At 34.7% G+C, this 26,925-nt stretch overlaps 1 protein-coding gene across 3 annotated transcripts in view; it reads left to right on the top strand.

Annotated features, from left to right (window-relative positions):
• Positions 1-26,925, top strand: part of LOC124355405 (S1 RNA-binding domain-containing protein 1) — a 64,048-nt gene that overhangs the window by 23,808 nt on the left and 13,315 nt on the right. For all 3 annotated transcript variants that reach the window (XM_046806535.1, XM_046806534.1, XM_046806536.1), the window contains exons 4-13: positions 4,902-5,098; positions 7,537-7,654; positions 8,721-8,956; positions 11,437-11,629; positions 12,867-13,047; positions 14,801-14,944; positions 17,277-17,430; positions 21,467-21,666; positions 23,252-23,441; positions 25,612-25,785. In XM_046806535.1, coding sequence (XP_046662491.1) covers positions 4,902-5,098; positions 7,537-7,654; positions 8,721-8,956; positions 11,437-11,629; positions 12,867-13,047; positions 14,801-14,944; positions 17,277-17,430; positions 21,467-21,666; positions 23,252-23,441; positions 25,612-25,785 — 1,787 coding nt within the window. The remainder of the gene's footprint in view (positions 1-4,901; positions 5,099-7,536; positions 7,655-8,720; positions 8,957-11,436; positions 11,630-12,866; positions 13,048-14,800; positions 14,945-17,276; positions 17,431-21,466; positions 21,667-23,251; positions 23,442-25,611; positions 25,786-26,925) is intronic.

A 26,925-nucleotide genomic window follows, 5' to 3' on the forward strand; every position in this document is an offset into this window, starting at 1 on the left:
GTAGATAACAAAAAAAGATATCGGCAGCTTTGAGTTTCCTCTGAGGTGTGAAACAAATTAACAAATATATTCTTGTATTAACTTGGAAACATGAATTAAATGCAGCATGGCAATTGTGAAACAATAATCCAATCTATGAAATGGAGATACACAATTATCTATGCTGGTGTCAACTAGTGGTTGAGGTTCAGAAATTTAAAAACAGTTGTGTGTGCTTGTGATGTGCAAGGGTTATCGAAGAACAGGAGGGTAATTTTTAAATATATAAACACTAAAACCATGTATAGTACATAGAACACACATAGACAACTTCTCTTAAAAGCCAAATGAAAAAAAGCACAGAAAAAATGTGTTTACATCATAATTTGCTCTTGTGTAAAGGAATACACAGGTTAGAAAAAGGCCACTAAATGTAGCTTAAAGATAATTAATGAACACAATGACATTACGGGGAAAAGTTTAAAGTTGGTCAACATTGCTGTTCTGAAAATCTGTAACTGGGATAAAGTTGACACATGAATAATAAAAGAGTGTAATGAAGAGAATTTTTAAGCGAAAACTAATTAAGACTTTGTATAAAGACAATCCAAATATACACATAACGTAGCTATGGTAGGAAGGGTTGATTTAATTGAATTTTGAGTTCAGCTCCAATTCACCTTTCTTTTATTGCAGCATCTGGTATCTGACGCTGTCTCAAACTTGACTCCTGGTCATGTTCATCTGAAGAGAGCTAAAGAAATAACTGGAGCTGAACTCAAAATTCAATTGAATCAATCCTTTCTGTCATTGCTATATTATGTGTAGAAAACTCAATAATATTGTTTAGTAAGGAATATTGTTAAGTTCATATGTGTCTGGCAATATCTGGTCATACAGTGATGTGTAATGCATGTTATGAAAGGTAACGTACCTTGTACTAAAGTAGTACAATACTTGTGTTAAGTTTCATATGTGTCAGGCGTTATCTAGTCATACAGTGATGTGTAATGCATGTTATAAAAGGTAACATACCTTGTACTAAAGTAGTACAATACTTGTGTTAAGTTCATATGTGTCAGGCGTTATCTAGTCATACAGTGATGTGTAATGCATGTTATGAAAGGTAACATACCTTGTACTAAAGTAGTACAATACTTGTGTTAAGTTCATATGTGTCAGGCGTTATCTAGTCATACAGTGATGTGTAATGCATGTTATAAAAGGTAACATACCTTGTACTAAAGTAGTACAATTACTTGTGTTAAGTTCATATGTGTCAGGCGTTATCTAGTCATACAGTGATGTGTAATGCATGTTATAAAAGGTAACATACCTTGTACTAAAGTAGTACAATACTTGTGTTAAGTTCATATGTGTCAGGCGTTATCTAGTCATACAGTGATGTGTAATGCATGTTATAAAAGGTAACATACCTTGTACTAAAGTAGTACAATACTTGTGTTAAAGTTCATATGTGTTCAGGCGTTATCTAGTCATACAGTGATGTGTAATGCATGTTTATGAAAGGTTACATACCTTGTACTAAAGTAGTACAATACTTGTGTTAAGTTCATATGTGTCAGGCGTTATCTAGTCATACAGTGATGTGTAATGCATGTTATAAAAGGTAACATACCTTGTACTAAAATAGTTACGATACTTGTGTTAAGTTCATATGTGTCAGGCGTTATCTAGTCATACAGTGATGTGTAATGCATGTTATGAAAGGTAACATACCTTGTACTAAAGTAGTTACGATACTTGTGTTAAGTTCATATGTGTCAGGCGTTATCTAGTCATACAGTGATGTGTAATGCATGTTATGAAAGGTAAACATACCTTGTACTAAAGTAGTACAATACTTGTGTTTAAGTTCATATGTGTCAGGCGTTATCTAGTCATACAGTGATGTGTAATGCATGTTATAAAAGGTAACATTCCTTGTACTAAAGTAGTACAATACTTGTGTTAAGTTCATATGTGTCAGGCGCGTTATCTAGTCATACAGTGATGTGTAATGCATGTTATAAAAGGTAACATACCTTGTACTAAAGTAGTTGTGATACTTGTGTTAAGTTCATATGTGTCAGGCGTTATCTAGTCATACAGTGATGTGTAATGCATGTTATGAAAGGTAATGTACCTTGTACTAAAGTAGTTGTGATTACTTGTGTTAAGTTTCATATGTGTCAGGCGTTATCTAGTCATACAGTGATGTGTAATGCATGTTATGAAAGGTAATGTACCTTGTACTAAAGTAGTTGTGATACTTGTGTTAAGTTCATATGTGTCAGGCGTTTATCTAGTCATACAGTGATGTGTAATGCATGTTATGAAAGGTAATGTACCTTGTACTAAAGTAGTTGTGATACTTGTGTTAAGTTCATATGTGTCAGGCGTTATCTAGTCATACAGTGATGTGTAATGCATGTTTATAAAAGGTAACATACCTTGTACTAAAGTAGTACAATACTTGTGTTAAGTTCATATGTGTCAGGCGTTATCTAGTCATACAGTGATGTGTAATGCATGTTATGAAAAGGTAACATAACCTTGTACTAAAGTAGTACAATACTTGTGTTAAGTTCATATGTGTCAGGCGTTATCTAGTCATACAGTGATGTGTAATGCATGTTATAAAAGGTAACATACCTTGTACTAAAATAGTTACGATACTTGTGTTAAGTTCATATGTGTCAGGCGTTATCTAGTCATACAGTGATGTGTAATGCATGTTATGAAAGGTAACATACCTTGTACTAAAGTAGTTACGATACTTGTGTTAAGTTCATATGTGTCAGGCGTTATTAGTCATACAGTGATGTGTAATGCATGTTATGAAAGATAACATACCTTGTACTAAAGTAGTACAATACTTGTGTTAAGTTCATATGTGTCAGGCGTTATCTAGTCATACAGTGATGTGTAATGCATGTTTATAAAAGGTAACATACCTTGTTACTAAAATAGTTACGATACTTGTGTTAAGTTCATATGTGTCAGGCGTTATCTAGTCATACAGTGATGTGTAATGCATGTTATGAAAGGTAACATACCTTGTACTAAAGTAGTTACGATACTTGTGTTAAGTTCATATGTGTCAGGCGTTATCTAGTTCAGTGATGTGTATGCATGTTATGCTTGTATAAGTAGTACACTACTTGAGTTAAGTTCATATGTGTCAGGCGTTACATACAGTGATGTGTAATGCATGTTATAAAAGGTAACATACCTTGTACTAAAGTAGTACAATACTTGTGTTAAGTTCATATGTGTCAGGCGTTATCTAGTCATACAGTGATGTGTAATGCATGTTATAAAAGGTAACATACCTTGTACTAAAGTAGTTGTGATACTTGTGTTAAGTTCATATGTGTCAGGCGTTATCTAGTCATACAGTGATGTGTAATGCATGTTATGAAAGGTAATGTACCTTGTACTAAAGTAGTTGTGATACTTGTGTTAAGTTCATATGTGTCAGGCGTTATCTAGTCATACAGTGATGTGTAATGCATGTTATGAAAGGTAATGTACCTTGTACTAAAGTAGTTGTGATACTTGTGTTAAGTTCATATGTGTCAGGCGTTATCTAGTCATACAGTGATGTGTAATGCATGTTATGAAAGGTAATGTACCTTGTACTAAAGTAGTTGTGATACTTGTGTTAAGTTCATATGTGTCAGGCGTTATCTAGCCATACAGTGATGTGTAATGCATGTTATGAAAGGTAACGTACCTTGTACTAAAGTAGTTCAATACTTGAGTTAATTTTATATTGTCAGGCATTACTGGTCATATAGTGATGTTTAACTTGGTGTATAGGTTCCTCTTGATCAAAGAAAGCAGCCTATTGATTTGGAGTTTAAGGACTGTACAATATCTTTCTAAGGATCTCTCTTTCTAAGGAATAACTCTCGGTTAAAAGGTTATAGTGACCTGAAACTTTATTCATAGGTTTCTCTTCGGCCTATTTAAAAAGTGTGTCATTGTTTGTTTGTCTATATGTATGATAACATATCCAGCAGGGATCACTTCTGGCTGGTTTATACCTTCCAGTTGAACCTATCAATGGGCACATCAAAAACCGATGTGTCACCTAAATCTGGGCAACCCAATGGATGTCCAGGAGCAGCACATCACTAACCTCAAATGTTGAGATTCTGAGGTGCAAGGGCAATTCGATAGGTCTAGTCTACTGCGGGAGATGACTGTTGGAGTTTGGTGGGGTTCGTTTCCTAACTATCAGGGGTTCTTGCTAGTCTCAACAAGGGTGTGCCTCCCCCTGCCTGCTTTGACTGGAGAGGCTGGTTCAGAGCTGGCCTCCCCTTCTTACACATGATTTTGAGATTAGTGCCCTAATTCTTCCTTCATGGATCTCGATAGGAGGTGGCCCCTACTCCCTAACCTTACTTAATATCCTTTCAATCTGGAAGCAGCGCTAAGGATCCTTATAGGATTAAGTTTAATTTATAAGCTTGTTGTCCTAATAGAACAAAAACAAACAAACAAAAATGTGCGATAACTCTTGATAGAAAGATCTTAGAAATGTCAAACTAGGTATATAGGTTCTTTTCAACCCTAGGAGAACTTATATTGGTCTTGGAATCAATAGGTAAAAGAACAGTCTGTCCATATGTGTGAAACTCTGTTCTATTGGCTTATTTACTTTACTTTTTTTGGTTTTTTTAACCAAAATGTTGGTTCTCTTCTAGTATATTGTTCCTGTTTTCAGAGTAAAAACTCTACCACCCATTCCACAGCGTAAAATTTGTTTTTGTTTACAGGTTCTTGAGAACAGAATGAACCAGCCTCATAGATGATCAATGCCGAGGGTTGAATAACAAAAAATATTGTAAAATACAATTTTTATGGGAGTGTAATTGCAAGCCATTTCTATTATTAAATGCTGTTGTGTACAGGTGCCCAAACCAGCATGGGAACAAGGCGAGCTGCTGTCAGAGATGATCAGTGTTGAGAGGAGGATAGCGGAAAATATTGTGAAACTTTTCGAGAACGAGAACACAATACCATTCATCGCCAGATACAGGAGGGACATGACTGGGGATATGAGTCCAGAGGATCTGAGGAAGGCAAAGGATGCATTTGAAACAATAAAGTAGGAGAAAAATTCTTATTTAGATGTATTTCATTAACATGTACTACTTTCAGTCCCAAAACCATGAAAATGAAATGTTAAGAGTATTTATTAATTACATATCAGAGTTCATCATAACCATAGTCTGTTTTCTACCAATTTGCATGATATAAACACACACATATACAGATAGACCACATGTTATACATCTATACCTTGAAACCTAATCAGATATTGAAATATTTCTAAGTGTATCACTGCTATAAATAACTCAAGGATTACGATTACGAGGATTAATCAAATATTAACCAGACTTATCTTTTCAAGATTCAGTTGATGAAGTGAGTGGCACAATATCTTTGTGTTTTACTAATTGATTTACTAAAATACAATGATAGTAAATCTATAAATACAACTGGATATTATAAATGGGTAAGGGTTATTAATTTTATGGAATTAATAAAACAGAATCATAATTTCAATTATAATGTATGTCCACAGTGGTTAACTTTTTTCCCTCTTCTAAGTTTCTCTCTCAGGATCGGGTTGGTTGTGCTGACAAAATAAGTGGTGAAGGAACCTATCAGTGTTAGCTTGCAGTTATGAAATAAAAAAATTACCAACTAATTCAAAATTTGAGTAAATTAAATTACAAATTATGATTTGGAAATAGCAAAGTGAAAATGTCACTGGTTTAAAAGAATGTTGAGTGTTGAAAAAGAATCCAATTAAATTAATTAAAATCTGCAGCATTAAAATTGCTGCTTTGAGTTCATCTGTTTCTTATAAAAATATAATTTCACAGTTCAGTTCAACAGTTTGGTATAGTTTAGGTTTAAGTTCAAATTTAATGTAAATTTAGATTTTCTAATTAGTTCTTGACAAAAGCTTAAAGATTTTGTGAAATAAAATTGGTTTTTTCTCACTAAATTTTGTAAACTCTTCATGGGGCAGATTTTCTTGTATTGGCCCAAAAGAGGTTATAACTGCGTCCTTGGTACTTGAAAAATATGAAATGTCCTGCTTTTGGTGCTGGAATACTAATTTAAAAGGGAATTATTGATTTGAACTGTGCCCAAAATTTTAATTCTTAACACAGGCCAATTTCAATGTGGAAGAAAGTTGAAAAAGGATGTCCCTTTTCAATATCTAAGCAACAATGCCTTTAGCACTCACTAGCCAGGTAACATGAAGCACTTCTCTTAACAATGTAAGAACAGAGTAAGAACAATTGTTTTCATTTCAAAACTTTTATTACATAAAACAACATTCTTATTTGAATTAATGATGAATGTGACAATAAATACAAATATTTTCTAAGAGATGAAAATTTAAATATTTTAAAACAAGGATTGAACATTTAAACATTAAATAGAGTAAGTAGATTTTGTGATAGCCCAAACATTATTAATTTATTCCTATGGGCTTTACATGTACTCAGTATCTGGCAACGAGAAAACACAGAATAAATCAATGAGTATTGTGAAAAATCATATGACATTTTTTAGTAGCTTATCAACTTATACAGTGAATTTACTTTTTTGGATTGATTAGTTTCATACAAAGTTTGAACGTTTTAGGTTAGCCTGCAAAGTTATTTTATAGCAAGTTAAACAGGAATGGGCCTTTTACTGAGTTTTGTTCAGTGATCTACTAATAAAAAATGGAATGGACGGAGAATGGATCTAATGTATAATAAAAAAGAATCTTGAGAGTTTCTACTAACTTTTTTATGTCTGTTAAATGAAATGTTTGTTAAAGGGTTGATTGAAAACTAATGTTATGGAGATCTAGATTCTTGAAATTAGGAATACTTTATAACAGTACACCTGCTGTCCTGAAAATCAATGGATGTTTGTCATCGGATAGTGCTGTTTTTTTATTTTTATGTGGCTTTACTTGGTTTGTGTATAGAAGATTTATAAGGAAAATTACAGTACATTTATTGATTTTAAAATCTAAATTTGTATATTTTAAATCAGCCTCTTCAAAGATCAATTGACTAAGCATTTACCAGAGCCTCTCTTCCACCAGTTGATGATGAAATCAGTTTAATGCTTTGTGTGTGTCTTTATACACGATAACTTTCAAACGAGTTAAGTTAGAGGATTTAAATTTGTATGAAACTCCACTTCTACTACCTCTATATCAAAATTGAAAATGGGAAACATTGGTTCATTTGGGAGTCGTTTTTTGGGCCATGATGCTATTCACTGTGGGTCAACATGAAGCTTTCCATACTGAAAGGCTAGCTTGCATTTAACTGTGTTAAATAATCGAAGAAATTACCCATAGCATTAATTCATTTTTTTCAGGCAAATTGCTGAAAACAATCTTAAACTAAATGTACTGATTTAATTTTGTATTCTTTATTTAATATAATCTCCTGTTTACATTAAATAAATATGATACTTCTATACATTTTAATAATTAATTATGACTTTTGTGTGTCTTAACAGATCCATTCAAGCAAAATCAACGTCAATTTTAAAAGCCATCAACAAGATTGGTAAACTGAATAATCACTTGGAGCGTTGTATTGTCGGTGCAAGAAGCATCGTAGAATTGGAACACTTGGTGAGTTAATATTTGTAGTACACTGATCGTTAATAGTTTACAACTAAAATTTACCACCAGCATTTCATTGGAATTGCCATCATGAAGTGAAACAATACAGTAATACTCTGTTACAAGATCTGTTGTCTAATATCTTCATCAGATGGATAAACCTTACACGTAGACTACAAACCAGGTTAAAAAGAACAAATCACATCAGTACTTTATGATACAGAGAAGTCAGACATATCGATAAATGTTGTGTATCATCTCTATGTACATTATCTCTAAAACATGCACTTAATAAAACTAACACTAACAATTATAAGTTGAACTAAAGAGTTGAACTGTAGAGTCACACATCTGTTGACAATAGCAAACTGTTATTCTCACAATAGAAACCAGTTGGTGGCACATCAGGAATTCTTCATAAACCATCCATTGTTGTCCACAAACCAAACTTTAAAAACGTTTAGTTAAACTTTGTCCTCATTTGTAATGTTGCATATTTGGGTGCTATAATTATTTTGATATTTCGAGATTTACACCATAGATACAAGAAAATCTTTTGAAGTGAAACTTGGTCAGTCTTTTGCCATTCATCCTTTAGCCATTGACAATTGTCTATTTTTGTATGTTGTAGTGGACTTAATATTTTTTTTTAATAGATTTAACTAAGTTATCACAACGTGATATATTTTAACTTCCAATACTTTTTCAATACTTGTCCAGCCAAATATGGTTTTGACTTCAACAAAACCTTTCATAATCGACACATAAACCTAAAACATCATATTAAAACTCGTTAATAAAACAACATCAGGACTATTTGAAAAAATACATTACTCAGAATTTGTCTAATTTAATAACAAAAGCCAAGAAAACTTATGGCCTCCACCACAAACTGCCCATTTAATGAGTTCCTCCCATCACTAAAAGCCATACAATATTTTAATTACTTTCTGTAGAACTTCTAGGCATCTTGGTAACCTTTTTTTATTCTCTTATTGTTTTACAATTACTGTCTTTTGGATATGTCAAAACTCCACCAAGAGTAATCTTTAATGTATTTATCCTGTATGACCAGTACGCACCGTACAAGGCTGGTGGAAAGCGCACCAAGGCAGATGCTGCGCGACAACTGGGTCTGGAGCCTGCAGCAATGACCCTGCTGGAGGGAACGGATTACATGGCACTGGAGCCTCTAGTCAGGGAGGACACTCCGGGTCGTGAGACCATCTGGGAAGTGGAAGCGAACATTTCGTACATCATCGCTGATGTCATCAGTAAGGACAAAGATGTCCTGGATCATCTGAGAAGCCTGTGAGTCACATATGAGATTGTCAGTCAACATGAAACTTAAGCTGTGTTTGGTCATAAGGAGTAATTTTTTATAAAGGAGAAATCCTTTCTTATGCTAGAAACTCATTTTTTTATGTTTAGGAATACATTTTTAAGAAACTAAAATTGTTGACATTGTGTGCGCTCATTCATACCTAGCTTAAAGGTAGGTTCAGTGTTTTTAAGTGAATTTTCAAGGAAATGTTAAAAAAAAGAACTCATAGTTGAAAGGCGTACTTAAAATGTAATTTGAATGTTACATGGAACATAAGCCCTTCCCACCATAGCTGCATTATGTGTAAAATGTAATAATAAACAGCTTACGTTGCAGTCTGTTGATGGTTCAGGTCTTATGTAACACATAACACATAAATTAAAGTTGTATGACTCTGATGACATTGGTAGTGTAAACAATGTGAGAGAATTTTAAGTTAAAAAACAAAAATTATTAGGTAGTAAGAAATGGCTTAGGTAAAGTATAACGAAATGCAGAATAATCTTATATGTAGTAAGTGTCTAAAAAGATTTTACATAATACAATGAATAACTAATTAATCAACACTTAATTCTGAAGTCACCATAATTGAATATTCATGAAGTTGCCAACTTGCTTGTCCCTGCAATGAGCCAAGCAGCTATCTCCTTCTCCATCACACTAATTTTAACATTTTCAAGATTGTGACAAATAATCTTTACCGTACTAGTTTATTTCTCTATTATTTATTTCACAATATTGCAACAGCTAACTCTTAGTAACATATGGTGTTCCTCAGGGATCTGTGTTGCATCTTGTATTGTTCATGTTCTTCCTCAGCAATTCCCCCAGCATCGAAAAGCCTATGAAGACACACTGCTTTACAAAGATGATACAATACTCATGTTGATAAATGAATCAAAACCTTTTTAGTATTGAAATTGTCATACATATTATCTTTGTAAAAAGTAATGCACTGCAATATTAGAAGCTACAGAGGAGGATAACACCAAATTTCTGGGACTGTAATATACTGTGGGTGAAAGGCACACATGCTGGGTCTTCTGTTCTGGGTTTAGCAATAACCAATTTATTTCTTGACATTTCCACTAGAATGAGTTTTCATGCCCTCTGCTAAGTTTGGTGATTTTTGTGTGTGTGTTTTTCAAAGTAATACAATAAACATCTATTAGAATGGGCTTAGATGTTCTGTTACCATTAGTTTTGTTTGTAAATGGCTGTTGGTTGTATGTTTTTCTCATTGCAGAACTTCAAATAAGTGTGAGTAAAATATTGTGGTTTCCTCTTTATTAGTTCAGATTTATCTATCTATGAAGTGTTTAGCAATTTATAAATATATGTTTTAGAATAGCAATTAGTGCAATAATAAACTATTGCAAGTAAACTGCGTACACACCACAGAACGTCTGCTGCTGCACTAGCTGGTACTGTAAGTAACTCTGGCCGGACAATTCTGTGGATGTCCGGAAGGTGTACCACAAATTTCGAGATATTGGGGTGCAAGGGTAGATTGATACATCTAGTTTAATGTGGGAGTTGACTGTTGGAGTTGGTGGGGCTCCCTAAGTGTTAAAGGCTGTTGCTAACCTAGACATAAGGGCATGCCAAACCTGCCTGTTTTGACTGCAGAGGCTCATACAAAGCAGGCCTCCTCTTCTCCCAAGAAGATATGACAGATCAATGCCCAAAAGTCCTTCCTAATGGATCTCAACAGAAGGCAGCTCCTACCACCAACCTTACCCATCCTTGAAGCAGGGCAAAGATCCTTTTAGTACTAAGTGAAATTTCTCAGTTTCTTGGCCTAAGAGAACAATAATGGGTTATTGTCAACTGACTCTTCTGGAATTCTGCCTTGTTGAGTTCTTTTGTACTGTAAAATACAACAAAACAAGAATATTTCCCAATGAACCAGTTGACAAAACAGACAGAGAACAAAGAAAATCTATTCATCAAAGGGTCCAAGTAACTTCATCTTTTTACAACCAATGTTATGTCTAAATTCTGCAAGAGATTTGCCGCTAGGTAGCAGCACAGGACAGGTATATAATATACGGACCTTTACTAGTAAAATGATTATATTTATTGAATTAAATTCACTGTAGCTCTTTTTTGAATCTCAAATTTTTTATATCACTGGAGTCCTTGTTTACTAGTGTCCACACTTCTCGACATTTTAGATTCTCAACTGAATTTTTTACTGTGGAGAGAAGATAGTGTCATAGATATTAAAAATTAGGTCCTTAGTTTAATGTTGAGCTTTACTTTTGTAACTCAAATACTTTATAAAAAATCATCAAACAGTTTAAAAGCTTTTTTACATTTTTAGCAAATGACTTTTACAGTTTGGAAATGAACGCAGTCCATACAACTATTGCGTTTTTTCAAGTTCGAGTTTGAAAAAGTGGAGTTGTTTTATTACACTGGCTAATGTCATTATTTTAAATTACAAGTATGTTTTTTATTTCAGGCAGCAGAATGCAGGAAACATTAGAATTGAGAGCGCCATGTCAAAAACAGCCAAAAGCAGTGGTAAAGAAAAAACCAACCCTAAAAAAGACACCAAGCCAGAAAATCTTGCACAAAAGAAGGGAGTAGAAGAGGGAAAATATGAGTTGTATTATAATTTTTCCGTTCCGGTCAGACATGTGAAACCACATCAGGTAACATTACAATTAACAAAATTACATGATTAGTTACAAAAAGATGTCTGTAATGAAATGCTTTAGTTTATTATATAACACTCCCTACTATGTGTCTAAGGCAATAAGCCAATAAATTTCTGGTTTATAAAATAAATAATTGTAATAAAGTATGATGTAGTATAATCTCTTTTTGATATATAATATCATGCGAATTTTATAACTTATGAAGTTTTTTATTTAGTATTTAATCAGAACTTTTTAAAATATATTGTAGTAGTAGTACACATAAAAATAAATATTGACATCTTTTTAAATAATATTCTTCGATAATAAATTTACCACCTGTGCTACTACTGACTGTAGATTATCAGAGTAGATGCATTGTCATTGTGTAAAAGCCATGACATTTTTTGCCACAAATCCGGGTTTTTTTCCAATTTCTTCATGCATGCCATTAATATCTAAGAACACAGTGAGCATAACCTTCAAGTTTCTCTGCACTTGTTGATCCTTTTTCGGTCTTAGTGATCCAGAATGCCTCCACTGGGGTGATTGAGCCTTAGTTTCGACGTCATATCCATAAACACATGTTTTGTCACCTATTATAACACATTCTAGTAATTCTGCACCATCATTGACTTCTTTTAGTGATTTTTGAGCAACTTCCATTCGCTGCTGTTTTTGTTCAAAATTTAATACATTTCTTACCAAAAACGTATCATTGTTTAATATCATGGCCCAAGGCAATTGATATGCAAAGATCATCTTCAACTTCTCTGATTGTAATAAGGCGATTGTTCATAACCATTTCTTCCATTTTTCATGTTTTCATCGGTTATTATTGTACAAAGGCAACCAAAGTGTTCATGTTCACGGCCATCTTTTAAATGTTTATACTATTTTTAAATCTTTGTTTTACTCGTAGCATGTTTCACCATGTCTTTAACATTTCTAACATTTGTTGTTATATCTGGTGTTGTCACAAAACAGTAAAGGTTACAAGAATTTACTGATACTTCATTAAGAATGAAGTAATTTTATCCAATTGGGTAATGGATGGGTAATTTTTTGTTGTTAAAAATTAATTCAAAGACTAATTAATTTTAACACATTATTTTGATTTTAATATTATACTTTAAAAAGCATTTAAGAAATTGCACACATAGCACGAGCCATAAATATTCTTTATTCGAGTGGTGATTGTGAGGGCAACCCTGCATTGTCACTAATGATAAACAATAAATATTTGTTACAGGTGCTCGCAATCAATCGTGGAGAGAGCCAGAAAGTGCTCTCTGTAAAGATTGCAGTTCCAGACTGGCTGATAAACAAACTACACGATTTCTGCAAGTATCGGTGGCTTAGGACCGGGTATGAATATCCTCTTAGGCTACATTTCTTTGAGAAAAGCTTCAAGGACGCTTATACCAGACTGAGTACGTTGTTTGTATAGTTGTGTTCCATTAAAATATACAACATTTAGTCAGCTTTTGGGGAAATTGTCATGTTTAATGATGGACCTCCCATATTCCAATGCAAATGTTAGGTTCAGTTAATTTCACCTTCCGCTTAGTGCAGCGTCTGAAACCTGACACCAACTTTTTTAGGATCTTTTCAGATGGACATCCAGATTCTATGAGTCAAGTCTGTAGTAGAGTCAGATTTCAGACTATGTACTAAGCAGAAGGTGACCCAGCAGTGATCACTGCTGGCTGGTTTGTACCTTCCAGTTGAACATACCACTAGTGACTGGGCACAGCAAAAACCGATGTGTCACTTAAATCTGGGCAACCTTATGGATGTCCACAAGCGACACATCACTAACAGCAAATGTTGAGATTCTGGGGTGCAAGGGTAATCCGATAGGTCTAGTCTACTGCAGGAGATGACGTTGGAGTTGGTGGGGTTTGTTCCTTGAGTATCAGAGGTTCTTGCTAGCCTCAACAAGGGTGTGCCACCCCCTGTCTGCTTTGACTGGAGAGGCTGGTTCAGAGCTGACCTCCTATTTTTCCAGGGGGACGTGACTTAAGGATTAGTGCCCTAATTCTTCCTCATGGATCTCAATAGGAGGCGGCCCCTACCCCCTAACCTTACCCAACCTGAATATCCTTTCACTCCACAGGCAGCGCTAAAGTCCTTAAAGGACTATATGCAATTTATAGCTTCTTGTACATAGAGAACAAAAAAAAACGGAAGGTTAAATGAGCTGAACCCAACCCTGTATTGAACCAACCCTTCCCACCATTGCTACGCCATATATCACTTTGGCACCCAAGTAGTGCAGTGTTCAATATTCGCATTTGCAATACAGTCAGGTCATATAACTGTGGGTTGGGAACGACTTAAGTCATCCTTATCCAGCTGAATCTTATTGATACAATGACAGTGTATAATTGTATCAATCATATTATAGTATGATATAATTTTCCATAACTTGAAGATGGTACGGTTTAACCCCTTAGCTCTGTAACCTAGGGGACGCTAGGGAATTGGAGATTTAAACTTTGCAATCTCTGTATGATAATTATAAAATAATAACTATTTTATACAAAATGTTATAGAACACAAGGCACTGATGTTCACACATATAATAGAAGATCATGTGAGGTATCATGAAAGTACAAACTAGAAATTACTTGAATACCTTTAAATCTATAAACTAACTATAACAAACTATAAATCTAATCAATGTAACAACCTTCACAGTGGTATTAAAATTGAAACAAACATTTAAAGTCTAAAAACATAACATAGATGCTTGTTATTGTCTGTATTATAGTTTACTATGGACAGATGTATGGTCAGTTATCATACTACTTAAATTTACAATCAAAAGAACAAATTATTCAGGCATCTTTTGGATAGCTGATGAAGTTAATCATAAGAGGTTTTATGTTATTATAATAGCTGTTAAAATGAGTAAAAACTAGTTATTTATTAGGAAACATATAAAATATATACTTAAATCCTTTAGATAAGAGCTCCAAAATAGCTGTTGATAATGCAGCCATGTAGGGTTATGTGTATTGTTGTAATTACAGGTTTGTTCTAGTATAATTTGTTAGTACTATATTAGAGACTTTTTTAAGTTTTCTCTCTGGTTGTACTTCTTATTCTTCTTACTTATACTGCATTTATCAAAAGTCGTTTAATTCCTCAACTTACTAAATGTTGTTTTTTCTATAACAGTACATCCACTAATCGCCAGGCAAGTTCGGTCAAAACTAAATCAGGAAGCTGAACGGGCAGCTATTGACGTGTTTGCTACAAACCTAAAGAAGCTTCTCCTCACACCACCGTTACGTGGAACTCCGATCCTCAGCATAGATCCTGGTGAGTTAGCATATATTCTTCTCACAGTCACATGCAGCAGGAACAGGTACCTACTTGTGTGTTGGAATTAGATACATTATGAAGGTTTTGAGCTACTGGGCAACATGAACTTTGGTATGAGCCATTCTTTGTCTTTTGATGTCATTAAAAATTAAGAGCTGCCTTTGATGCTATCACAAGTGGTTATACAGAGTCTGTTCAATAATTATCAGGACTGGTTAAAAAAAATCAAAATTTATTGCAGGTATCATTACAACTACTTAATAATCTTCAACATACATTCCCCCTGCATCGATACACTTAGTTCAGCACGTCTCCCACTCGTCAAAAGCCGCTGGAAGTCGGTTTCAGAAATACTGTTCAGAACCTTTCTTGTCACCTCTTGAATCGCCTCGATGGAGTTGAACTGATGTTCTTTGAGCTCCCTTTCATTTGTGGAAATAAGAAAAAGTCTGGTGGAACCAGGTACCGTAAAAACCAGGACACCGTAAAAAATCACATGTCACAAAAATCCACCTCCTGTCTCAAAGCATGCTCACAGGCGACTGAATTAAAATATGCCTGACTGGTGGGAGACCCCTCTACCGAGGCAAACTGGTCAGACCCCTCTCCACCTTATTGAACAGACCCTGAAGTCCATGGCTGAATCTCAAGAGATTTGTCAAGGACTTTAAAAGGTCTCTCTGCAAGACACTATACAAGGACACTGTAATATCTTATTTAAGAGAATGCAAGAACACTGTAAGATCTCTATGTAAGACACTTTTCAAAGACACTGTATTCTCTCTACAAGAGATTCCTTAAGGGTCCCAGTACCATACTCATGTCAATGAATTATTGAATTGAGAAGTTTGATTTTTTCGTATATGAATAAAAAATATAGTAAAGTTCCATTAATCCGGCAAGATTAGGACTTGGGGCATGCCGAATTATCAAATATGCCCGATTATTGGATATAAATTAGAGAAATAATAAATAAACAAACAATCACAGTAAAACACTTTTTTATTATTCAGCTACAGCCTTTAGGTAATCCTCGTTATATTAGAATAGGATTCCATGAATTATTATCATGTGTTGTGTTTATTTCTGTTTGATTGTTGTGTCATCATAAGATGTATTGTAATCTGTAAATGTAACATATGTATATTTTCTACCCAGCAAGTGAAAGACCCAAGTCCGGTCCTGAGGGAGCAAGTATTTTTTGTGATTTAATCTGCATTGAAATTAAATTAGGCTATTGCAGTTTATGAAATTTAACAAATATATCTAAATATAAACAAAATCAAATTTAAAGTCAAGCGGTACCAACTTTAGTAAAAGCTACATTTACAGTGTCATCCCATTAAGTTTTAATACAGTTCAATTTTTTTCTATGCTACCAATGTTTTATCCAGGTGTCTTCCAGTAGTGACACCGTAAAGGGACCATAAGTCACATTGGATTGAATTAACGAGAAATATATAATCTTAAGTGATTGTCAATCCAAGATTATATACATTTTCCTTAGAGCAAGAATTGCACCTATTGTTTTATTTAACACTCTCTATGTGCATATTCCAGCTTAAATTTTCATCACTCATTAGACAACAAGTATTTATTTAGTATTTTTGTTCTATATTTTGGTTGTTTACTATAATTTTAAATTATAATTTACTTTTACTTGTTTGGTTACCATTGAGTAGAAATTCATTTAACTTGGTTAAATCTTTACTGGCAGTGGTATCAATATCATTTTTATCTAGTATCTTTAGTATCAATAGTAAATAATTTGAGTCATCTACATATAGATAAATACCACCTGTTTAACATCCAAGGAGGCCCTTGAGATAGCAAATAAACAACAAAGGACCCAGGATGGATCCCTGAAGAACAATATGCTGTGTTGTCTCCAGGGATGACTTGTTTTCCTGAATATGGTTTGTTATATTTTGCTAACATCTGGATGTTAGCAAAATATAACAAACCATATTCAGGAAAACAATATATAACAAAATAACAATATATAAAACAAAATATAACAAACCATCTCATAGACATCACTTTTTGGTTGTGTGAGTGCCATATTAACTTATCTATAATTCACATTAAACATTTTATTCTGGGGAAGTCAGGACATTTTATTTTTAGCTTTGCATGACACTGTTAAAATTACTTGGACACAAACTAGGAATCAAAATGTATTTGTCCAATTCCACCTTGGTATAAAAATCATAATCTTGAAAATTACAACTGTAATTGTTTTATTAATACATTTTTAAATAATTACAGTAACTGTTTTAAAAATTTGGATGTGACAATAAAATTTAGGGATAAAGTTTGGTTGTTCTAGGTTTCAGCAATGGCTGTAAGGCTGCTGTCATTTCATCTACAGGAACTGTTCTAGCAGCTGAAGTTCTCCATATAAACTTCAAACCTGTCAAGTTCAGGCCACCACCTGAGGATCCTGTCGCTGTTAGACTGAAGCAGCTTTTGTCCACCCACAGGTATGGTATAATAGTTCTCACTGGTCAAATCACTTTGTATGTCAACTACACAACGTGTTCTAGCACCTGAAGTTCTCTATATAAACTTCAAGCCAGTCAAGTTCTGGATGAGGGATCCTGTCAGACCCGTTTTACCGAATAGGCACAGTAGGCACGTGCCTAGGGCGCTAGGCAATTGGCAATTTTGAGGGGGCGCAAAAACATGGGGGGAAAATTGCGTGTGTCCGAACATTACAGCGATGGAAAAAGTAGGGTGAAACAAAAGCTTTCGGTCAACTTATTTTTTGTCGCGCTTTCGAACGGAGAAAGGATCAAAAGAGACTGGGTTATTTACTCATAATCAACAGGGCAGGTATTTTGTAAATTCTGCCCTATGTTTCAATCAGAGGACAATACACATCTTTTAGCAAAGGGTTTAATGATTGGAAAAATTCCTTTGCATTAGCTGAGAAACATGAAAAATCTGACGACCACAGGGCTAATGTTTTGAAATTTATATTGAGGAAAACAACCACATGTAATGCCACCAAACAAATTCAAAGCCAATACCAGGAAGAAGTGAAATATTGGCGGGAAATATTGACAAGAGTTGTGTCTGTTGTAAAATGTTTGTCGAGTAGAGGTCTGCCATCTAGAGGAGATAACCAAGCGTTTGGGTCTACATCAAACAGACTTTTCTTGGCTGTCTTGAGCTGATAAGTGAATTTCACCCATTTCTCGCCCAACACATAGCAACACATGGCAACAGAGGCAAAGGTAATGAATCATTTCGTCTAACGTTTGCAGTGAATTTATTGAAATTGTAAGTAAAGAAGTACTGAAACAAATCTTAATCAAATCAAGCAAGCTCACTATTTCTCTTTAATCACAGACTCCACACCTGACGTGTCACACACAGACCAATTGGCTGTAGTACTTCGGCATGTTTCATTGCCCAATGCTTGCGTCAACGAACACCAGACACAACTCTTACCATGTGTATGCCAAAAATCTGGAAGTTTGGAAGAAGCAACCCTCAGTTTTACTTGAGAAACTTGAGCTAGATCAGACATGTCGTTGCATATAATCAGGTCTTCAGGCAAGGATTAACAGCAAATATGATCTTGCTGACTTTGTACCATGCAGCTCCACTCACTAAACCTTGCTGAGTGTTTTTCTGAAGGCGTGTCCAAAAAGCCCACAATATTTTTTTACACTCCGTACAAGGTCTGTATGCTTTTTTCTCGGCATCCACTTACAGGAAAGAACATCCTAAAAAGTCATATTGAAAAGAGTACTTACTCTTACTCTTACTCTCAGGGCCATTTATATCGGAGGTGATATTTAGCCGCACCAACAAAGCTCCTCCATCTTGAACGGTCCTCCGCATCTTCCTCTGACAGACTGCCCACCTTCTCCATATCAGCTTCACCTGGTTCCACCATCTCACTTTCGGTCTCCCACGGGGTCGTCTTCCTTCTGGGTTACCGTACATTACCCTCCTCAGTTTGCATTTCTCTTCTCTTCTCAAAACATGGCCAGCCCAACGGAGTCTTCTGCACTTTTATTTCTCCTATTACATCCGTACTATTGTAGAGCTCCCCTGATTTCTCTATTATGTTTTCTTCTCCATACCCCTTGTTCATATGATGGCTTTTTCTCATCCTTCTTATTTAGCCTCCACGTTTCGGATCCGTTACAAAAGCAGTGGGAACATATAATTGTTTTGTATATTCTAGTTTTTTAGTTTTGTGAGAGAGAGATTTATGGTTGAAAGAGTAAAGAAGGAAAATCAAAGAAAGATCAGAGAAAGCTAATGGTAAAACCCCTGAGTGACATAAGATGGTCTGCTAGGACAGACGCTCTTCAAGCTTTAAAACAGAAGTCGACATGGAATTAAAATATCTCCTTGAAGAGCTAAAATAAAGACAATACTCAGACACCAAACATAATGCACAGCCGCTTAGTTTCTAAAAAACACTCGGAAATTTCTCGTTATTAACCGTGATCTGAGATGAAATTCTCGAGAGAGTTCATAAATCAAGTAAGACTCTTCAAAATCAAGATTTAGACCTATTTGGTGCTACAAAGGAACTTGAAACACTATCCTCGTTTTTGAGTGAAAAGAGAGATTTATTTGATAATTTCCAGTCCAAAGCATTGAAACTTGCAGAAAAAGAAGAAGCTGTATAGACAAAGTAAGAAAAGAAAGTTAGCTGTAAAGGACAGAAGCATGGAAGAAACATCTCCTCGAGAAAGATTTCGCAACTGAGGTGTTTATTGCCATTGTTGACAACATAGCTTCGCAACTCCACAAAAGAAGGGAGGCCTATAAAAATCTCGACATAACATTCTAAGATCTTACAAAATCTAGAAGAGAAAAATTCCAAAGAGGCGGCTTGTGAAGCTAAACTGTTTAGGAAAAAGTATACAAGAACGATATTGATTGGGAAAGACTTTTTTCCAAGGAATGTAACCGTTTCAAACAATACATGGTTTTGGAGAACCTTTCTAATATCAAAGAAATGTACGCCTACATATAATCAAACATATTAGAGAACACTTTCCCCAATAGCTTGGATATTTCTAACCTTACCTGTGACGAAACTACACAGCTGAACGTACTTTTCAGCTTTTAAAAAGAGTGAATTCAGTAGATTAGATCGTCGATAGCTGAAAAAGCTTAATAGCTTATTGTTGCTGTGCACCCAAAACGACATTACTTTAAAATTAGACTACAAAAGCATTATTGAAAAAAGCTATTGTATGAATCTCTGGTCAATCTAGTAGTAAGCCAAAAAAACCAAAAATAATCTAAAGAAAATTTAAATTAAACGAATACTGTAAATAAATGTAGATACTTCAAATGTATAGAAGGGAGGGTGGCGCGGCGGGTCCATAGGTGGGTGGATAATGGGAAAGGCTCATGAAAAGGAAATCAGGATAATTTGTTAAGTAGAGTTAAAGGACAAGTTAAGTCCCTCCCGAACCAAGACTGGCATTTCAGACTAAATCTAAATTTACACAGGGTATAGGCGTTATGGTAGGGCTGATGGGGAGGGTGGGCGTAATCAGCTGCCAAGGGTATAAAAAGGGGCGCTACTCTTCGATGTGCCTAGGGCGCTGGCAGGGTGTAAAACGGCCCTGGATTCTGTCACTGTTAGACTGAAGCTGCTGTCTTTTTATAAAAATCAAAAACATCAGCTAAACCATATTAATGTGGTATTTTTAATAAACCCTAAAGGAATTAAGAACATGTATTATTTCTAATTTGTCAGTCAAGTGTTCTAAAAGTCATTATTAATCAAGCCCCTTTAAAATTAAAAATTATTCATGTGCTTAATTAATAAACAATTAGAACACACCAATTTGTGTATAGTTAACTTTTTATTCTTATACACACCCAGCAACATCAAGGGTACAGAACAATTACATAAATCCTTTTTACGCATCCTACTCCCACCCATTTTCTAAAATTTTTCCTTTGCTCAAAAATTATGTAAAAATTATCCCTCCTATTTTTTGAGATTTTTGAATGATATATACCTTTATCACTGATGGATGATTTTTTTGCCATTGCTGCTCTACAAAAAAAACTGAAACACATTTTGAGATCAAAGATCTATTCTTTGTTTGAAGTTTGTTTTTGGCAATGGAAGGATTGTGAAGGAATCAGGATTTTTCAGGATATTTGCCATTGTTCAGTGATACAAAAATCAGTAACACTACATTTCGAAATCTGATCTCTTCTTCAGGTAAATAACTAACCTAACACATAATTACAAACTATTTAAAATAAACAGATCATACCAGAGCGTTGTAACACGTGTAAGTCAGTAATCACAACGGTATATCACTATGTATTACTGAACGATTGCAAATGTCTGGAAAAATCCTGTTGCCTTCAGGGATCTATTCTGTGTTTCAGGTATTAAATAGTAAAACATAAGATTAAGTATGCATGAAACTTAAGAAATAAAAAACGTAGTGCTGGATACCCGAACGAAGTTAAACTTTCATAACTTAAGCAAATGAACAAGAAATTGTTCTGTCATAGCTGTGAGCTGATCGGGATAGGCAACGGCAAAGGTTGTCGGGAGACAGAGGAGTACCTAAGTCAGCTGATACAGTCCGGCTGGTTCCAACCGATGGATGTCCAGTACACGATAGTCAGCGAACAAGGGGCTTCCATATACAGCTGTAGCAGTGAGGCAATCCAAGAGTTCCCCAAACTGGACCGGAACCTCATCAGTGCAGGTGATCTAGTCAGAGCTGTGTCTCTCAATTCAGAATTTATGATCCTAGAGAGTACATACATTGTACAGTGATTTTCCAGAAAGTAATGTCATGATTTTTTTTATGCGCCTGTATGTCAGATTCCGCTCGGATCAGTTGGGTAGAGGATAAGTCAGCTAACAAATGCTGGAGAGTAAGAACTGGTATTTCGGCAAAAGCCATTTTTTGACCCAGTGCAATTCTTCAATTGTATTGAAATACTTTTCTTTCATTGATCCTTTCATTCATGGAAACAATATGTCCAGACCGTACAAGGAGGCTGGGAATCATTAACACCACTGCTTTGACCAAGAAAGTGGTAACGAGGAAGTCAATGTGAGTTGGTACGTTGTCGTGATGCAACTTCCCATCCTTCGTGATATTCAGCGGAACGTTGAATCCATGTTCAAATTGTTAGTAATAGTCTTATAAATGATAGTTTTACAAATTTTTAATAATTGTTTAGTACACTCAATCATCAGTGTATATTAAAAACTTTCTTACATTACATTCCCACATGTGGTACTCTTTGATGGTAATCCAGTGCGAGCTTTTAATCCGAAACTCCTTTTTTGGAGTTTCAGAACAATACCCAAGTTTTCCTTGGCGGTTGCCCTATACACTGATATTCTATATGAAATAAGGGAGTGCACTATAAAAAAGTAAATTGATTTTAGTGTTTCCAAATTACAACTGAAAGACATTCTTTGTAAAGCATCCAGAGGAAATATTTGTTTGAAATGTGCATGATATGGTCATCCCATTTTAGATTTTTGTCATTAATAAACACCAAAAACCCTTGTTTTCTCCATCTAATGTATGTAATGTATGTGTATGTCTAATGTATGTGTGTATGTGTGTGTGTTGTATGTTGTTAATTTGTAGGTTATATTCCAACTTGGTTTTACACTGTTTTGTGCAAAATTAAACATAATTTGTTTTTTAGCCATTTAAAAAAAGGTTTTTCTGAGTTAAGAATTTGTTAAGTAATAATAATTTTCCTGTGAGGTCACTCAAGAAAAATACCTGTATACCTTTAACCTTTATACAGTCTTTATTTCCTTTAGTTATAATTAGGTTGGCTACATTAGCATAAAGATAAATTGCATTATTTAGACCAGTGGTTACATGTGGTAATCCTATAATACAGCCCAAAAAAGTGAAGGTCCTAAAATGGATCCTTGCGGTACTCCATAACGAATTGTTCATATTGATGAAAAATCTGATTGAATGTAAATTTGTATTTTAAATATTTTTTTTTTTTAATTTTTCAATGATGTTCCTTTAGTAATGTAATTTTTTTCAATTTCGAGTTAATTTTAACAAACACGTACAACATAACATAAAACATAGCACAGTCAAAAGAAATACTGTAATCTTTTAATAAGATATTAAAAAAGCTAATAAGGTCTTTTTCAGTATATTTATGTGATCAATTTGATGGTAATTTAAACAGAACATTCATGATTTAGAACAGAACACTTGTTTACAATGTCCAGTAGTTATTTACTAGTGTTATGTGATCGTTATTACCTCTACTAAATCAGACATGTGTGTTGCATGGCAGTGTCGCTGGCCCGTCGTGTTCAAGATCCACTGTCCGAGATGGTGAAAGTGGAACCCAAGCACCTGGGAGTGGGCATGTACCAGCACGATGTGCCCGAGAAACAGCTCAATGCTACTCTCGATGAGGTGGTCTCAGAGTGTGTCAGCTTTGTGGGAGTGGACATCAACACAGCCTCTTTGTCTGTCCTCAGGTAGGTAGGACATAGACCAGGTCCTGTGCTTTCAATATTACAGAATTGTCACATTTTGAGAAATTTTTTTACTATTCATGTTTAGGATTTTTATTCTAATAAGTTTAGGTTTTAACTGCTTAGGGAACGTGCAGAAGTTAAAAAAAGTAGTTTGTTGTTTTTCATATAAGATAATATCATGCTCATTTTCTTACCTTCCCCCCTCTCCCATTAGAGTTATTATGTGGAAACTGAATGTAGGTTAGATTTCTTAGACTGGTCACATCTGGACTGTTTAAATTAGGTTTGAGTTTTTCAAAGAAAGGTAGATCTTACCAACTCTAGAAGAAAATTATGGTGTTGCAAATATTATTAACAATTTCAATAAATCAAGATTAATTTATCACGCAGACACAAAGCTGAAAAATAAATATTTGTTGTTTTTAGGCGTTGAGGCATTAGAAACTGTCTTGTCAAATTGACAATTTATAAGAAAAGATTGGTCATCCCATAGCTATGGTGGGAAGGGTTGGTTCAATGTAAATGTTGAGTTTATCTGCAGTTCAACTTCCTCTTTTTCTTCTTCTTCATGCCCTCCTGAAGAAATTCACCACTTTTATCCAAACTATCACTGATGGCGTAGCACTTCCTTGCTAATGCAGGACAGTAAAAAGGTAGGTGTTCAGCAGTTTCCTTCTGCCCATCACACATTCTACAGAATTTATCCTCCTGGAGAATTCCGATTCTGTGAAGATGCTTCCTCAGGTGACCATATTTTGTAATTACACCCATAACCCGAGAAGACACCAATCTACTTAAGTAGAGAAAGTCAGACGCCACCCTGGAGAAGGCGTGTGTAGGACCATTCTGCTCATTCTCAAACCTGGATTCTCATGTTCAGCAAAAATCCACTTTGAGACAGCCCCAAAAAATTCACATCTAGAGATACCACAGAACAGCTTAGGTCCCATCTTGCAAGGGCAACAGCTCTTTCGTTCGCAGAATGACATCACCAGGAACCTAATAAACAGTGACATTGTTGATGTTGCCAAGGGAAGAAACAACTTGATAGTAATCCTAGACAAACTGGTTATTTCTGAGGCTGCACAAAGATAACTTTATTCTCAACATGAAGAGGCACTCCCTCATTGGAGTCACCAAGTGCGTGAATATCTGAATGAAACTCTTCCGGACCGTTGGATTGGTCGTTAACGAGCTGGCGACTTAGCATCTCTCACCTGGGCTCCATGGTCACCAGATTTTACACCCTGTGACTTCTTCCGTGGAGTTTGGTTAAAGGTAACATTTATGTATCACCACTCTCACAGAACCTGGAGAGTTGAACCAGGTCCATATTGGCATAACATCACTGACGAAGGACATGCTTGCCCGAGTAATTAAGTAATTTGAGTATCAATGTGATATTGTTTATGTCCCTGATGGCGGACCTATTGAATATCTGTAATCTCATCTTGAGAGATTCATAAATATGTGTGTAAAGTTTCATATTTGTTTTTCTTAAAGTTTAATAAATGTACGCATTAAAAATACGTACATTCTTTTTGAAACACCCAGTATATTTTAAATTATATATTTTTAATAACGTTAATTGTATATTTCATTTTATGCTTTGTATTTAGTTTAAACTTTATATTTATAAATTATCAAATCGATTGACCTAAGTTCACTATTCTGTAATAATTAATTATTCTCATTTTGCAATAACTACTGATTTTTGTTTTTATTTTTTTTTACAATGTTTAAAATCAATTCAGTTAGTTGTAAGTTGGAAAACATAGGTGATTTAATCTATTCAATGTAAAATTTTCAATGGCAATAAAAGTCTTGATTTTTGATTCTTGATTCTGAAAGTAAAATACTGGCTCAGTCTAATTTTGGCCTCCACAGAAATATCCTGTATCCTACACAGTTGTCTGGCAGGACAAAGACAACATCTGATGTGCCAATTGTAGATCATCTGTCTATCTATCAGACCCTGTTTCAGAGTTTTACTATAAATGCACACTAATACGACTAATCCAACCCAACATAATTGTGTACCTGTTGTGTTGTGTCTGTGTTACATTGTTGTGTATCTGACCTTATCAACCCAATAAAGAATTGTGAAATGTATTTATATAATTAACCCTAAATGGCTCCAGACTGTAAAATATTACATCTGATCTGACAGGAAGATCGCTGGCCTGAACCAGTCCCGAGCCGGAAAGATTCTGGAGTGGAGGGAATGTAACGGGCAGTTCACCAACAGACAGCAGTTACGGCTGGTCAAGGGGATCGGAGACAAGACGTACGAACAGTGCGCGGGCTTCGTGCGAGTGGTTCCTCAGACTGCACAGGCTGGCAGGTAGAACATCTTGTCCAATTTACTTGTAATCGCTCTGAGTTTTGGGGATTGTAGTTTAGTTAGCACCACACTTACCAGAGTAGTGTCCTGTTACTATTTTTAACGTAATGCTGTCTCACATTAGGTTATAAGTATGAGTGTTTTACGTTAAAAGTTTGTTTTGAGGTCCTATAATACCAAAGCTATAAATTTTTCAAATAATTCAATAAAAACACCTTTATTTATTCTGTAAACTTTGTTACAATAAATAGTGTCACTTTTATAATATTATATATAACATAATAAATAATAATAATAATAACATAATAATCTGTGTCTCTAGATTAAGTAATTAAAGTAGTGTAGATATATAAATGGATTCTCCAATAAAACCATAAAAAAATGTTATTGAAGGAATAGTAACACCTCTTACATGGTTATTTAATAAGATGTTGGAGCAAGGGATTTTTCCCAAGGCATTAAAGCTAACTAGAGTGTGTCCAATATTCAAGAAAGGGGACAAATCAAATCCCTCAAGTTACCGCCCAATCTCCTTAATACCTATACTTAGTAAAATATTTGAATTAAACATTAAACAGCAACTTCATTTTTACTTTGTCCAAAATAATGTATACTGTCAAGAACAATTTGGGTTTATTCCAGGGGGAAGTACAATCAAAGCAGTAGAGACTGTAATTGATAATATTCTAATGAGTTTTGAAGAGCGTATGACAACATCTGCTATGTTAATTGACTTAACTAAAGCCTTTGATTGTATAGATCACAAAATTTTAGTGGATAAGTTTCACAGTTATGGAATTAGAAATAATGAGCTTAATTTACTAAGGTCATATCTGAATGACAGAAAACAGATGGTTGTACAATGTAATGATAAATCTAGCTTTAAGAATATTACCAGAGGTGTGCCTCAAGGCTCAATCTTAGGTCCTTTTTTATTTGTAATGGCAGTCAATGATTTCTCATTCAATGTGACATGTAAGTCAGTGTTATATGCTGACGATACTACTCTGATTAACAGCACAAAACATTTAGATGAATTAATGGACAAAGAAAATCAAACATTAAAAATGGCATTAGAATGGTTTGAAGCAAACTCACTTGTAAATAGTAATAAGACGGAGAAAATAGTTTTTTCTTTAA

Source organism: Homalodisca vitripennis, chromosome 2 (genome assembly GCF_021130785.1).
Source record: "Homalodisca vitripennis isolate AUS2020 chromosome 2, UT_GWSS_2.1, whole genome shotgun sequence".
NCBI lineage: Eukaryota > Metazoa > Arthropoda > Insecta > Hemiptera > Cicadellidae > Homalodisca > Homalodisca vitripennis.